The following is a 17,188-nucleotide window of genomic DNA, read 5'->3' on the forward strand; positions in this document are numbered from 1 at the left end:
TGTGACACAGCAATTAAGTTACTGTTGAAACATAGGTTTTTTTTAGAATTGTCTTCCCCCTTCTCTTTTTAATATAACTTTGGCTCCCATCCATCAAGAATGTAATCACATCTGTCTTACACTGAAAAGCACTACAGCACAAGATAGCTGCCTGGTGGGTATATTTATAGATATTGATAAATTCATTCTTTAACCTTCTTTCATTCTAACAAAATAGACTGAGCTCTCATTGTTTCACAGGCTGCAAATCATGTCTTGCTTCTTCACTGAATCCTCTCCAATTTCTGTATATTGTGTATAGAAATGTGTCAGCAAAAGTGAATGTATTCAAGTAACAGTTCTATCACATGCTATGCAGCAACTGTATTTCCTATAACCACTCTGCATTCCCATTCACACACTTGGACATCAAACACTCTTCAGAAACCACACCATTCACAATTCATGTTTGTAACTGAACTCACCAATACTTTACCAAGAAATTGGAACAAATACTGAATAATCACACCTGTGCAATTGCTCTTGCACAAAAGCCAGGACAATGCCTGTCAGACAAGCTGTAAAACTAACAGCTGACAAAACTATGTGACAGCATGGATTCCCTTGAACACAACAGCTCTCTTTTCCTGACACTTTTCAATACAAATGTGCAGGACACTGACACAAAACTCACTTTTGCCATATTCCATACAGGGATTAGGTTTTTTAAAACTGGGAAAAGATAAAGCTTGCTTAGCTATAGATTTAAGTATAGTGAGGAGAGTTTAAGAAGTTCCTTATTAACATTCATCACACAGAAGGACTGAACAAGCACATCTTCAATTATTCTGTGCATACTTCTGAGATCATAAACATTATTCCTCCTCCAAATGCTTGGCAGCAAGGTAAATATTATGCATTAACATAACAAAAAACCCAACTCAATTCATACACAATGCCAATTCACAAAATGAAGACTCATTTTATAACATTGCTTTAGATCACAGGCCAGGGACTGAGGCAAAACAGGAAAAAATAAAGGTATTATATCCCATTCAGTCCCATAATCAATTCTGCTCCAAAGGAAAAAAAGTCCTTTTAAACAAGTTCTGGAGTCTGACAAAACAGACAAAACTTACCATTCAGGCCCAAAGTTAAGTGTCTGAGTTTCTGCTGCCATTTTTTCCTGTTCTATTCCTCTTTTTTAAAAAGCGTGAACCTGAAAAAAAAATATTTATTATGAAAACAGCTGGATTGACACAGTGCTTCACAGATTAATTCAAAATACAAAAGCACACCTGGTCATGCAAAGAAGTGAAAAAATTGACTACACAATTTTTTTTAAGGACTCCATTTCAGCTTTCCAACACAGATTGATTTAGTAATATAGGAGCAACTGCATCAAGATTTCTTCCCTAAATCCCTCTTTTAACAGCTCAAACAGGACACTGGATTAGGGTGTCTGAGGAAACAATTTGTACAAACACAGAGAACTTGATGCATAATCCTCTTCTCCAAGAACAGTAATGCTTAATTAACAGAATTGCTGCTTCCTGACAATTACAAGAGGATAAAAACCCCACTAGAATTACAGCAAGACAGATTTGCCAGCTGAGTGGCAGAGTCTTCAAGAATTTTCCACTGCTCATTCTTGAAAAATAAGCCTTCTAAAGATTGAGTACATCCAATGCTACCAAATACTCCAAAATTCTGCAGGCAAATGACAGCATTTATTTCATTCCTGGTTTTATTAAGCAAAAGAAATGCATAACTTCAGACTTAGCTGATTTCACTGCTATTAGCCAAGGTAACTCCTGCAGACACTAGGAAGGCTCAAATCAAGCTCCTACATATCCAGAGTGTATGGACAAGAGCAGATGAAGCCATACAGGAGGGAAAGAACAAGATTAAGGGAAGGTAACTTTTCCCTAACAGAACCAACTCCAGCCCAGGCAGTTCTGGAGAAGTGTCCTTTCATGCAATAAATACAGCTCCTCTTTCCTTCCAGCAGCAGCCAAATCCAAATCTGCAGAGGAAGATAGTTTGATTCTTTAAAAACCAAACACACTGTAGGTAAAGCCCAAGAAAAACAAGAATTTGAAGCATCATCTTCAGACACTGGTTGATTAGACTTCAAGAACCCATAACATCAGGGAGGGAACTTTGCTGTATCAGAACCACATCCCCTAGCAGATCCAAGGACTAAATCTATACTTTGCATGAAAAGGTGATGAAAAAGACAAAACTAAACAAAGGAAGCTTTTTTCCCTTTTATTTATTCTACAGAAGTAATAATATTAAAGAAAATAAATCAAGACTCTCAAAGCGAGAAAATGACAAAGCATGCTAAAATGAAATATGCTTGAGCAGATTTTACCCAAATACTCTGGGCATAAGATTACAAATGCTTATAAAACTCCCTGCAGTCTAAACCTACCACCTAACATTTGGCTTATGTATTTTAACAACATGCTGTATCTTCTTTACCCCATACACAAAGTAATTTATATACAAATCTTAATGCTTTTATTTTCACAATAATTCTAGATAATTAAATGGAATTATCCCTACTAGCTGCACCAAAAGCTAATACAAAGATACCAGATATTCTCACAGGCCTAGTCTGAGATGATTTTGGTCTGATCTCTTCAAAAAGGAGTTGTCTTTTTGAAGCAGCTTACAGCTCATGAGAACATTCAAGCCATATCCACTCACCATCCTGCATATCAAAATATAAGGTAAGGTACCCAAAGAAAACATGCAGCAGCCACAAGAGAAAATATTGTGGGGCAATTCAAGTAAACCATCACACACACTTGGGCAGAAAGAAGCCCCTAACACAATTCCTAGTAGTCTTAATTGGATGGCTGTCCCTCCACTTCCTGCAGCGCCTGTAATCCTTCTTCTGGGGCTGGTGTGGGGTGGAGAGTTTTCAGATCAATCCATGTGCATCACCAGGGAACCTGGGATCTTTAACTCCTAACATCACAGCTAGTCTAGTATCAGTAATACCAGAAAGGCTGGCACTCAGGTTTAAAGAACAAAAACATCAGATACAAGGACAAAGCACTAAAACCCAGTTAGGATCAAGCTGTTTCACTGGTTCTGAACCCACCTGGCCCCACTCTTCAGCCTCTGTGTTATCGTCCCAAAAACTTGAGGATGCTGTGTCCTGTTTCTCTACTAGGCTTCTTAGCAGTTTAGTACCTACAAGAACGCTAGCCTCATCCCAGTCAGCTGCTGAATGGCTTTCCCTACACCTCATTTTGGCCACCACACTTTTTTTGGTGAACTCTTCCTCTTCTGTATTGCACTCAGGTAAGTTACTCCATCCCTAAAAGTTCTGACTGTAAGAATTTTGAACTGAAAACATGACAATTGTAAGTGAATGAAATTGTACAGGATACATCCCCTCTGAAACAGAATAAAACAGACATGCATGTGATCTGAACAGATGTGACAGGTGAAACGAATAGTCAACATTAGCCAGAAATAAAACACACATTAAAAAGAAATTACAGGCAAGTCTAGGAGAAAAATGTTGGACAAGAGACACCCTGGAAATGGAAAATGATATAGGAGAGGGAGGGCAAAGAACAGGGAAAAGGCTCAGGAAAGCTAAGACAGCAAGTGCACCACAGGAAAACACTAAAGCCACATGAGAGCAGATGCAACAAAGGGAGTGGAAAGTCTGTGCTGCTTCTGCTGGCCCTCAAAGTGCCAGCCAAAAGGGGAGAGCATGGAGACCAACCTGAGAGGAGCCTCTGACAGTGACTGCACACCACACCTGGCTCGTGTGCAGGAGAAGCTGCACTAACTGGAAAAGCAAGTTGGAATGGACAAGGCAGCACTCGCATCACAGGAGGAGAAAGTCAGGGTGGAGCAAGAAAAAGGATGAGGAATTCAGAGACGGGAATGAACGATCAGGTCACAAACTTCACGCCTTTTGCTTAGCCAAAATGGTAAACTTATCACATCTTTATTATCTAGATCATTTTTCTGGGTCTTAAAATTCAGTATTAATAACAGAAATGTTGATTTTGGTATTTATTAAAATGCTGCTTCCTTATTAATCAAGGATGGCAAATTACAAAAATAACATATACCTAATATTTCCTCCTTGATATAATTTGATGAGGGAAAAGCCCCTTTCTGAACAGCTAGTTTTGTGAGTTGATTTTCTACAAATCAAAGGTTATTCACTGAGGAATCTCCACAGTACAGATTTTATATGGGCAGAGAGCAAATGGGCAGCCTCAAGCTGAAGCAAGAAACTGAGGCAATATTTTGATAATGGCAGGTTAACACCACTGCTTGGCCAAGGCAGCTACCTGGTGCTTCCCACCACTCCTCCAAACTGGAACATTTTTCCAAAGTTTTCTTCAAATAAAGTCAATACTTGATCAGGGTGCCATTGCAACCCTACAAACAGTTGGGGTTTTCCCGCACATCTTTAGGGAAAAATGGAACTGGGACTATTTTCCGGAGGTGACAGCCACAACCAGCCACCAACTTGCCATCAGCATGCAGGAGTGAAAAGAGAAGAAATCACATCAACAACCTGCAGGCTGGCAAGGGGAAAAAACCTATTTTGTCAGCTGTTTAGTACTTTGAAAATCAGAAGTCTACCCTGTGAACAGACACAAACTGTAATCTAATAACATGAAGCCTTTAAGTTGCTTTCACTCACAATTAACAGGTAATATTATACATGCAGAAGCTGCCATCAGCAACACTCTTTCACTGGTTTACTTGAGGAACTATGGTTATTCTACCAAGCTTACAGTTTCTTAAATTATTTTTTAAGCTCACTATTTAGTACCTTACAAATGTAGTAAAGCTCTCAAAAACCTGCTACAGACACAAGCCAGAACTTGATTCTACTAGATAGATTTATGTGTTAAAATGTGTAAGATGTTACAGTTGAACGTCTACAATTACTGTGCACGTTTTGCCCATAAACTCTGGTATCTTATTTAAAACATACAGCTAGCTAATAAATATCTAGCCAAAAAGCTGTTTTCAGAGATTTGAAATATCAAAACTACCACATTTTCCAGACTTTGCTCAAGCACAGATAATAAAATTAAGTTCATTTGTTACTGATAGGCACCTGCGTTAAGACTTTCAGGCAATGTTGAATTCCTGCATTTCCATTACAGAATTCCCTCAGCTAGTAGCACATGACTATTTGTCTTACCAAGATGTTCTGCTGTTCTGAGTAGAGACTATCAAGAGAGAGGTTCTTGGCATTCTAAGTTAAACCTAGGCAATGGCTGCATTCAGGTCTGACCATCTAATCTTTTCTGTAGACAAAAAAAAAAAAGATTTGGACTGTCATTGCAATTTATAGCTTTGGGGCCACTGCACGCTTAGGTTTTTAATTAACTCTGGAAACCTAAACCTTGAAAAATATATATACCACTGATCCTTTCTATACACAGCTATTTTATTTTTAAATGGTCTACTCTTTGATCAGAAATGTTTAAGAAGAAAAGTATCCTTTCGTTTCAAGATAGTTCTGTTGCTACTGAAAGTCTGAAAGAGTCTTTTAAACCTAGAAACTGGATGAAAATGTGAGAACCAAAGACCACAACAAAAATCCAACATGAGCAGTCTTAAGTGGAAGGAAATGGGTTGTCCTTAAATGTGGAGAAGGAATTTAACAGCAGTGTTCCACCATTCAACAGCAACATTACATCAAGATGAGAAAACTTCACCTTCCACAGGCAGCTACTAGAGCTAGCTAATGTCAGTGCCAGTAACTGGGTTTTTAAAAAAAAATTAACAGGTTCACTGAAAAATTAATGCTGATTTTCTATAATTTTTGAAATATTAAGGATGATCTGCAACTGTATGCAAGCCACCTTTGAAGTACAATGGTAAACAGGATGACTCAGGTGGCTACACAACCTGTTTGATATTAATCACTGGCTAAAGCAGACAGCACTGATTAAAGGACACTGACATGATTAAGGCCAGGCAACACAGATTTATGGAAGACATGCAATCAAAATATACTTTTGTAAGAATAGAAAAGTCATTGCTTGAGCAAGTAGATAAATTTTAACTTCTGCAGGACATTTCAGTTCAGTAGAATGTTAAAGAGGACAAAATCATTCAGAACCACATAAAAACTCTCAAATCATTGCAACCTAAGTTTTCTTCTCTTCTAAAGAATCTACAACCCAGCTCAGACAGAACAAAATTCTGAAAACCAAGAGGTAAGAAGCTATCTTCTACAGAGTCTGTAACATTGGCCACAAAACTTCTAAAACCTAAGGATGACAAACATTGATATGGTAAATAATGGAAATGACACATCATCAATAGTACCACCATGAATTATTCAATGACTCAGTCCAGTACAGCAGGTTGCACTGAATAAGGCAAAGTCAAGAGACTCACAAGCAGAAAACACAGGTGATATATAAGACATGTAAGACTGTTCTGGAAAAACATAACCCTGAAACCGTGCTGAGAAGCATTATATTAATCAACTGAAAAGGAATATATGATACAACATTGACTAGAAGAGCTAACAAAAAAAACCAAAAAAAACCACACTTAACCCAGGAAAACAAAATGCAGAGTAAATATACAGCAAATTTTACAACTGAAGGGATACAGTGTCCTTTTTTTTAAGAGGCCAAAGAGATGATAAATCAGGTGTTCTAAACTTGATGGAGTCTAACAGATATGCCCTACAGTGAGAAGAAAAAACACCAACAACATACTAAAGCTCTATTTATTGAGCTTTGAGAAAAAATTAAGTATCTTGGTCTCAGGTAAAAACATCAGAAGACCCAAGTCTATTCAGTGAAGGGACTGAAGCAAGATATTTGGAGATAATCAACAAAGTTACCTTGTTTTAGATCAATGTGAAAATATTTTCTACTAAGTAAGTTCCAGTGTAAACAGAAAATTAATCAGAGGGAAAAAAACATATTAGTCACATTATACAAGATGCCAGACAAGTCACAGGAGTCTCTTCAGGCTTAACAAACCTGATTCCTGATAAAGGCTTGAATTTTTCAAGGCCAGCTACCCACACACCAGAAAGTTTTTCCTAAGGGAGCAATGTCCAAACCATCCACTTCTCCAGAAACTGTACCTCTATTATTACACTTAGATTTCTAGATCTCTTGAAGTCTTATAACCTCCCTGTCTCAAACCCTTGCCAAAGTATTTCAATCTCTTGGCAATTTCTGATCAAAAATTGTCCATGACTACCTCAAATGGCACTTTCCAACTGGCACTCCCCTGCTCACTGCACAGGTGCACCTAAAGCTTTATGGAGCACCTCAGCTTGCAACATGTTGCACCCTAGTCAAGAAGGACAAATACAAGGAGCCCTTCAAGGACAGAACTGACACAAGAGACCAACAAGACCTACACACCTAATAACCAAATCCAAGACAAATTGAGAACATTAAGTAACACAATTCAAGATGTTCTCCTTTCTACCTACTGTTGTGAACTTCGTGGTTAGATGTAGGCTGGAGAGTTTCCACTTCTTGCTTCACCTGCACACAGCCAAATGTGAAGGCTTTTCCCACTTCCCCCACCAGAACACAGCGTGACCTCCACCTTCATTACCAGACTCCAGCCAAAGGCAGACACCAGCGATTAAACTCCAAGCAGAGTCAGGGAACCACACCCTTGGCCTTGCCACTGGCTGGAACACGAATGCTTCTCATTCCAAATCCTATCCCAAAACCCTGCCAGAGCTCACTTTCCAGCTTAAAAAACAAACAAAACTCACTTTAAAAAAAAAAAAAAACTCACTTTCACATCTGTCTACCTTGTACATGGAAAACTTGCTGGTAAGTAACTATTTCACCTGTGCCCTTCCACAAGACATTACAGATCAAGACGCCAAGTGTATCTAGCTGCTCCCCAGCAGGGCCAGAAGCCAGACTGTGAATGCAACCAAAACCCCACTGCACCACCTCTCTCCCACTCACCACACACGTTATATAGCCCATACATATTTTCAAAGTGGAAGAACACAGCTTCAGAGTACATTCACTGACAACAACCAGTGAATTAACAGATCTGAGTTGCTCAGAGGTTCAGGGGTTCATTTTTAACATGTCATTTAAATAACCAGCTTCCTTGGGCTTTGGCTATTCTCTCCCTCCCCTCCCACCCTGTTCCCTAAGGTTTCCTGCTTTTGCAGTGCTGAGACATCCTATACTTCAGGAAACAAATATTCAACAGTGACTTAACAGAGAGAATCAGCATGTCTATCACACTGCATACTACATATGAACTACAGTATTTTTAATAGCATATCCCTTTTTGCAATATTTGCTAAAAAAAAATCTCTTATTTAGATCTAAGAACCATATCTTTGTGAATTGACTTGTGATGTTAGCCTGATCCTGGCCTTAGTACTCTTAAAACTTAGTGTTACAGAGAAAATCACATATGCAGATGATTCAGCACTAACTAAGCCTACCATGAAAGCTTCCACTGGTTTTAATGGTGGTTGAATGGGGCATCTGATTTATTAAGTCAAGTTATGAAATGTTTCTACATAAAAACCTTGCCATATGTTATTCCATGATCAGCCTCACTCACTTTCTGTCACACACAGTCTAACACTGACGTCAGCCCTGCTTTGTGCAGGAGGCTGGAGCAGACAACCACCAAAGACTCTTCCAACTAAATCATCCTCAGATTCTAACACACATGGCTCAAAAAATCACTTCATAAATCCATTATTTGCCAGCCAAACCAACTCCTTCCACATGACATTGTGATTCTAAGGCTGAAGGCACATAAATTCAGCTATTCAGCTATCTATCATCACAAACTTCACCCAAAGTCATCTCTGCAGTGTCCAGAGTGTATCTCTTCCCTGTTTCTTCCAGTCTGAATGGACACACCACTACACATGGATCCCATCTGCTTTCACCCAAACTGATCCACCCATGGACATCTGAGTCTCCCAGTCACACAAGCCACAAAAAGTATCTTTACCATAAAATACTACTAACAGAATGCAATTTACATTTATTGTGAAGAAGAGAAGGAACATAAAAGAAACTGTTTCATTGTAACCAGAACCTGAAACAGGAATTTCTCTATTGAATAAAAAGGACAAAATTTCAAGTAGCAAAACACAAACTGCAGTGCATCATGCTTACTTTCACTGGAATAGTAACTATTTAACAGTACAAAAATATCTTTCTAAACAGTTTTTTAACTGTATATGTAAGCTTGTTTATCTGTTTATAATGACAAACTACATATACAAGCAGACCTACTAAAGCCATCAAGTTATTGCTCTTTATTTCCCTAAAAATTTTTAAACATATGGCCAAAAAGAGAATGATGATAATGCACTGTTTTAATAACTGAGATTATCAAAAATTAGTAAGCAATCCAGAAAGCAGTCAACAACACAGTATTTTAAAACAATTCTCTAAATAGCCATCAAAAACTTTCACTGACCTACACACTCTACAACCTCTACACAGCTCATGGGATTCCTTCTGCTTTTCTCATAATCCTGAGGTCTACATATCCAGCTTCTATATATTACAAGCTTTAAGGATTACAGGAGAGGCTCACTCCTGAAAAAACACACTTTGATTTCATGCTTGGGAAAAACCTCAGATGCCTCCAAACAATTCTATGCATCCTTCCAATTTAAAAAAGAAGAGAGGCAAAGACAAATTTCAATGGCAGCCTAGTTTCCCATGCAGGCATCAAGCCATCTCTACAGTGTCTAAATTCAAGGAATGCTTAATCACCTTTAGAGGAAATGGAATGAAAGCCCTCCCTCTGCAAAAAAAGAGAAGTGGACACGTTTTGTAGTCAACACACAGTGGCAATCTCAGCTCCTAACAAAGCAATGCAAAGACCTCAGCCTGCTACAATCTGCAGCTGCCATCTGAGCTAAACATAAAAAAATAATGGCATTAAACATGGCCATGATGAACTGGTTATATATATCCACACACATATTGCCACCAGCCACAAGAGGGCCAACGCCATACACACCTTGTCACTTCAAGCACTTAATTCTCAGTTCCATCCACAACTTAGGCACACCTTGAGCAAACTTGCTACATTTTCTCACTTCTGGTGATTTTGAAGCGAGATTCTTTAAGCAAAGGAAAAAAATGCTCTGGAGTTGAGAGCAAGAGATACAAGGAGAGACTAAGCTGGGCAGGAAACTGACTTAGTTCCCAAAAGATCAAACCCCATCCCCCTATACCAATTCACACACCTTGCCTTTCAAATGTCACTCTATTAATTAAAATAAATTGATGAGACAACCACACAAAGCAAGAGTCCCTTTCAAGGCAAATGCTTCCTCAGTAAACAAAGAAAAAGGTTTCTCCTCACCAAAGCATCCAATGGCTCTCTAGGAAGCTCTGTAGGGAGAAGGATCCCTTGCTCTGCCCCATGGCTCTATCTATAATCATGAATTATATATAGTTTATCTCCACTAATCTTTGAGTAGAAACACTGAAGGGGGAAAAAGTAAGAAAATAAGAAAAATTAAGAAAAAACTGTTAGGAAATGGATTTTTTTTTCCTAAAGCAGACTATGAAAGAACTTAATACCATACTTTGAAGAGTCCTAGGGAATAATTTTAAAGACCTCAATGAAAGAATAAGAAACATATACATGACAGTTAATCGAACTTGCAAGACCAGACAAAAGTAGGCAAAATGAGATTTCACATTCTTAGTAATTAAAATAAATAAAGGAACAGAGAGGCCAAAGGGGAAAGCACAGATCATAGTGCCCAACTCATCTTCATCAGTTACTGTGAACCAGTGTTGTCCTTTCAGGTTTAAATAGAAAGATCTTTCAGCATAGAGATGTACCAGCAAAGCCTTCAGCCACTCAGCTGTCCCAACAATTTGTTCCATGGGACTCTGATATCTAGGGTTGTTTTTACATGAAGTATCTATAGATCTTAAAAAACTACTGATTTTTTTCTTACATTCAGGTATGAGGAACTCCAGTGACAGAACTTCATCCAGACATGACAGATACAGTGGTGCTTAGTTGCAATTCCTTTAAAAAACCCCAAAACCTTTGAACTCCCTTTTTACAGTTTTTTTTCCTCAACTGAGGAGTAAAACAGGAAGGAAAAAATTAATTACAAAGCCCTCAAATGTGTATTTACAAGCATTTTTTATCACTTACATAATCACAGGGATCACAGTTTTAGTTTACTATATGTTTTAGAAACACAAGCAAAAATGCAAACAGGAGCACCTGAGGATATTTTACAATCCTCAAGGTCAACACCTGTAACAAGAGTCCAAACTTTCACTGTGGCATCAATTTTTTTTTAAGCACCCTGTGAAACAAATCATTGCTGCTCCAAAACCACATTATGCTTTAGTTCTATGCTCCTCCTTTAAAACACAGTCTCAAGAAACCATTCAGAAAAAGGCCTCAAAAGAAATACAGTGAGCAGGTGTCCCCAGGCACATTCCTGTATCCAGGGGCTGGGAGAGCCTGAGAAGCTCTTAAAACCATTCAACCCCAGTATTTACACACAATATTGCCAGATACTGAACCAGTCTATCAAAGTCTCAAAATAAAAGGTGACATCCAACTTCCAGGGCTAAAATTCTGCCTTCTCTTTAATCCAGCAAACTATTAGACAGAAACTTTTTTTTTTTTAATCACACATTCATTCAGAAATTAACACCAGGCACACAACCACTGATATCAACTGACTTGTACAACTACATGAACCTGGGGAGCAAAGCAGGTGCAGATGGGGCCGTGGACACTCAACATTTCTGCTGGCACCCCCAGGATTAATTAGGTCACACATTTTTACACCAGCATCAACTAACTGCTCAAAGGATACCTATTCAAATGCATGGCAAGAAAACCAACACCTCATAGCAATAATGCTCTCATTATCCACTGCAGTCACCACCCAATAACAAAACTTAAAAATAGCAAAACAAAGTTTTTGTTGGTGACAACTGCGACTAATTTTGTTTACAAAGGTTTCCAATTATCATTGTATCCAATGATACATTCCAATTATCATTTGTATCAACCAAATGCTCCATTCACAGAATAGCAAATTAATTTTTGTTTATTAAAGAGTTTCTTAAGAACAAAAGCAACCAGCAGAATCATAAGAAAAAAATTCACACGTACTTTCCAGGAACTTGCCCAAGTCAGCTCCTGAAGCAAGAAAATAAAATGTGCAGCAAGAAGTTAGAGGAATGTAATCAGAATTCAAAAGTTCTTTTCCCATCCACCCAAGCAAACAGATATTCAAGAATTACAGTAAAAGCAGCACACCACGAACGTTGAACTGAATGTTACTGGGGGAAACGTGGATTTTTATTCCAGGAGCACTACTTGGCAATACCTCCTTTTGGCCTACACCTTGTCCCAATTCAAAGTGCAATCAGAACCGAAAAAGCCGTAAGTACTCTGTTGACACTGAAACTACTTGTCTTGGATCAATACCAAACGTACACAATTGTGATCGATGCTTTCTTCAGCCTGCCAAGGCTTCTCCAGTCAAACACTGCCGGTCACCGCTGCTCCCAGCACCCTGCTGCCTGCGCGGGGGAAGGCTCGGAGCTCCCTCCTTCCTCGGCCAGGGTAACCCGACAGGGCCGGGCGTGCTCGAAGCGGGGCTCACCGCGGCGCTGCCGCTGGGCTGGGAGGGGACGAGCGAGTTCACAAGGGTCAGTGCGAGGGGAGACGGCCCCGGAGGGCGCTGAGGAGCGGCGGGCGCCCCGCCGCCGCCTGACAAGTACCAAGGACCCGCATGGAGAGCGCAAGGCCCGCTCGCCCCAGCTCCAACGACCCCTGCAGAGGCCCATGGGGAGCGCAGGGGGGCCCTCCAGGCGCACCCCCCAACCCCCCTGGGCGGCCTCGCCTCCCGGTTAGGCCGCGGGGCGCCTCGGTGCTGCGGCAGCCGAGGCGGACGGGAGCCGCCGGCAGGGCCGGTGGTCGGGCGGGGCGCGCGGCGACGGGGGCGTGGTGGGGACGGCCGGGGCAGCGGCGGGGCCGGGAGGCGGCGGGACGGCGTTACCTGCGCTCCCGGGCGGAGAGTCCCTCACAGCCGCGGCGGCTCCTCAACCCAACAACACAAGATGGCGGGTGCGCCGCCACGCAGCGTCACGTGAGGGTGAGGCCACGCCCCCAGGCCCCGCCGCGAGACCCGGATGAAGGAGCGGCGCTTCCCGCCCACCCTCCGTGTGACGTCACCCCGGAGGGGGCGAGTCTCCAGCGCCCCCTGCCGGACGCGCGAAGCCGCCGCAGCGCCCCCCCCACCCCTTCCACTCACAGACCTGAGGGGAGATGGAGGGACGTGGCAGGGCCGGGGGTACCCGCGCCTCCGCCCTGCCCGAACCCCCGGTAATCAAATCACTGCCTCAGTTCCCCTTGTACTCGGCACTGGTAAGGCCACACCTTGAGTCCTGTGTCCGGATTTGGGCCTCTCACTTCGGGAAGGATGTTAAGGGACTGGAGCATGTCCAGAGAAGGGAACGGAGCTGGGGAAGGGTCACCCGTCTGACGAGGAGCAGCTGAAGAAGCTGGGGGGCTCGGCTTGAGGCTCAGGGCGGCCCTTCCAGCTTCCCACAACTCCCTGTGACAGGAGGATGCAGCCGGGGGATGGCTTCTGCTCCCAGGGAACAAGGAACAGGACAGGAAAATATGGCCTTAAGCTGCAGCAGGTGAAGTTTAGGTTGGACACTACGTAGAAATTCTTCACAGGAGGGGTGATTAGGCATTGGAAGGGGCTGTCAAGGGAGGTCGTGGAGTCACTGTTCCAGGAGGTGTTCAAGGCATGCCTGGATATGGCGCTCAGTGCCCTGGTCTGGTTGACAAGTGGGGATCAGTCACAGGTTGGACTCGATGATCTCAGGGGTCTTTTTCAACCAGAATGATTCCGTGATTCTGCCACCCTCCCGCCACTCTGTCTCACACACACAGGCAGCCTCAGCAGCACAGTGTGGCTCCCAGCCTTATCTGTTCCTTCTGTGTGGTTCCATGAGACAATTCAGCTTTATTGGTGGCCACAAGAATCTCTGTGAGAAGCCACCGTGTGTGAGCACTCTCAGTGCCCAGGCACTGGACCCACTCTCGCCCAGGCACTGGAGAAGCCCTGAGGACGCTTTGCCGTGGGAGTCATCCTGGGAGGCAGCAGCAGCTGCTGTTGCTGCTGACAGAGAAAGGGCATTAGATGATACATATTTTGACTCTTCTGATGGAAAAATCAGGAGCTCAAGGCAAACTTTCTTCAGCTAAAAATACCAGTTTATTTTTAGTCCCCAAACCCATATTAGTACATGAGGCAGAATAGCCCCATGTGGCTCCTTCAGTGTAAAAAACTATTCTTGGCTGTTACGCATTGCTGAAGGTGTAACCATTTTCAGCTGAAACAGTTTCACTCTAATCATGATGTCAGCCACAACCCATGTAGCTTTCTCCATCCTCTACTAGGTGAATAAATACTTGTCATTGTGTACTGAATGACAGCCAAAAATGATGCAACAGTGAATACTAGTGATTCTTGTGAGCTAATGGGTTGAAAGCCTGTAATTCTTGGGGCTTATTTTTAGCTGAGAGCAACATAGGACTACCTCACCCAAAAAAACTAGAATGGAATTACTCCGTTAGGAGGCTGGTATGGAAAAGCAAAGCTCCCTAGAAAAGGGCTGGCCTCTGATAAACTGCATTCAATCCCCCTGGTTGTTGTCACACAGCTTGAGCCAATACTAATAATGATAAAGAGAGGGAGGGAGGGAGACTGCTGCATTTCAAGCTGTCAGTGAGAACTTCCAATTTAATTGCAGAAGCAGCTGTGCCTTGTTATTCTACTTATCAAATGTGAGTTTGAGCACTCAAAAATATTTTCACATGCTCTAAGACAACCTTTATCTGAGATGGAAGATGTTTAGCACTTGTGGAAATTTTTTTATCCCAGTTAGCACAAACATTATATTACTGAGACCAAAAAAAAAAACAAAACCAATTTCAAATTCAAGAAGCATCTGAAACATTCCTCATCTGCAGAACTTGGCATTTCCGTAAAATACCTCAAGGAAACTCAGATGACAATCTTTTGGTAATAGCAGATGCATCTTAAATCTTCCACAACTCATTCAAGCAGAACAGAGAGAATCTCATGAAAATTCAAGACTGTACCTGTGCAGTAAAATTCCTGCATGGCTCAATGACAGAATGTCAGCTGATATTGTGTAGGTGTGAAATCACCCCAGCAGCCAGTCTGGGTACCAAGGGCATGATGCACTTCAGAGCCCTGGATTACTGTGCCAATTCATTCACCCTATTAAAAACCCAAGTGCAGGGAAGCAGCGTTCCCAACATACTATAAACTTTCCTTACTAACCCCTTGTTTTCACCCATTCTGGCTCCCTCAGTACACTGGTAGAGCTATGAACACAGAGCACAGCTTTGAAATGAAAAATAATGACCACAAAGCGGCCCAGAAGGATGTGTCAGAGTCATGTTTCCCCTTGCCACTCCTGCATTTTGTTACTTGGAAAAGTGGTTCCCCTGTTTGTTGAAATAACCAGGGATTTTGTCTGGGAAGAATCAATACGTTCTCAGCAGCCTCTGTTTTCCATGTCCTCATTTGTCACATCCCTAAAAATAATGAAAACAGCAGCAAAGTAGGCAAACATCCAACTGCAGTTTTTAAAGTCAGTCACTTCAATGCATCTGTCACCTCAGGTGGCTTGTGCTGAAAGACACAATACCACAAACAAGTTGCTACTTTTGCAACACTCAATTACTTTTAGATGTCTTGAGTTTATTTGGACACTCCCATAAGGTTAAAATGTTATTTTGTCACCTTAATCCTCACAGATAAACCCCAAACCTTGAGCCAGGAAGAGCTTGATCACACCATTTCTCTTTCTCTCTGCTGTGACCACACTGAGCTCTTTAGGTGAGATTTCCTGCTGCCATAGGCTGTCCCCTGCAGCCAACAGCAATGACTGTGACAGGAGCATCCTTGAGAAATCCACTGCAATCTGAGCATCCCGACAGGCTGAACCCACCCTTGGTGGTGGCTGAAGTGCTAGTGACTCCTCTGTTGTACTTTGCCTACTCTGGGGAAAGTAATGTTTTTGTTAAACAAAACCCCTTCAGGGATCAAGGACTACCTGAAGTTTCCATTCTAGATGAATGAAATACATGAGGCAAGTGTTTGTCCCTTCTGAGAAAGACCACTCAACACAACTGGTTTTTCATCAAGCTCCTCTACTTGCCATCACTGACTTAAGAGTCACTTGTGGCATGTCAGAAATACCAGAGAGGCATTAATGTACCAGCAGGCATCACTAAGGAGAGCTGGGATTGCCAGGACCTTTGAGAGCCACCTGTGGTGACATCAGGCATAGAAGGACAGAGCATCAAGGATTGTGATAGATAAATTACAGGTAAATACCACTAAGTGTTTTCACATGGTTTTAGGTGGGAGATAGAGCTAGGCAACTTCTCTTTAGTACTTCTGCATAACCTAATGACACAGTTATCTAATCCAATAATTGCCAGTAAAACAGAACAATTTAGAAAGCAATTAATTTCCCAATGTCCATTTTTGCAAAGTCATTTCAAAACACACATTGCTGCAACTTCCAAATAAATGCACATGCAAAAGCACTTATTGTTCACTGCACTGAATGCAGGTCCCAGCAAACAGCACCCATTTGAATTGAACAAAACCATAGACAATGCTCACTTCCTTACTGAAATTTGTCAGCTGGAGTTGACTCAATTCTATTAAAATAAAACCACTGGAAAGCCTTTTTCTACCATCTTCTCCTGCAGTCCTGGGCTCCTTACCCAGCTGCATGTGCAAAGCAGCAGAACTCAGCTGTGCTTGCTATGCTGTAAAAAAATGAAAAAATAAAATAAAATAAAAATCAAGAGCTGCAGTGCCACAATTTTCCTGGGGAAATAGACACTAAGGAACCTTCACCCTGGTTTTACCTGACCTCTGAGACCCAAGGACTCATAGACACAGTGAATGTATTGGCACAGAGCAGAGCTGCATGGAATAAAATATTTATGGCTTCTATTTCATCACTGGACCTGAAACAAGGCATGGTTAAACCTCTTCCTAAACCCCCTCCTCAGTGTGGCCATGCCAGCAAAGCTTAGCAGATCAGCAATAGTAGAAACAAAATGCTTGGAGACATATTTTCACATAGCCATGTAT

General features: G+C 41.7%; 1 protein-coding gene across 1 annotated transcript in view; it reads right to left on the bottom strand.

The window, feature by feature from the left end:
- GIGYF2 (GRB10 interacting GYF protein 2) overlaps positions 1-13,126 on the bottom strand; it is a 75,621-nt gene extending 62,495 nt beyond the window's left edge. The window contains 2 exon segments of the mRNA XM_030954830.1: positions 1,119-1,198; positions 13,028-13,126. Of these exon segments, the coding sequence (XP_030810690.1) occupies positions 1,119-1,159 (41 nt within the window). The 5' untranslated portion in view covers positions 1,160-1,198; positions 13,028-13,126.
- Between the last annotated feature and the right edge of the window lie 4,062 nt (positions 13,127-17,188).

Source organism: Camarhynchus parvulus, chromosome 9 (assembly GCF_901933205.1).
Source record: "Camarhynchus parvulus chromosome 9, STF_HiC, whole genome shotgun sequence".
NCBI lineage: Eukaryota > Metazoa > Chordata > Aves > Passeriformes > Thraupidae > Camarhynchus > Camarhynchus parvulus.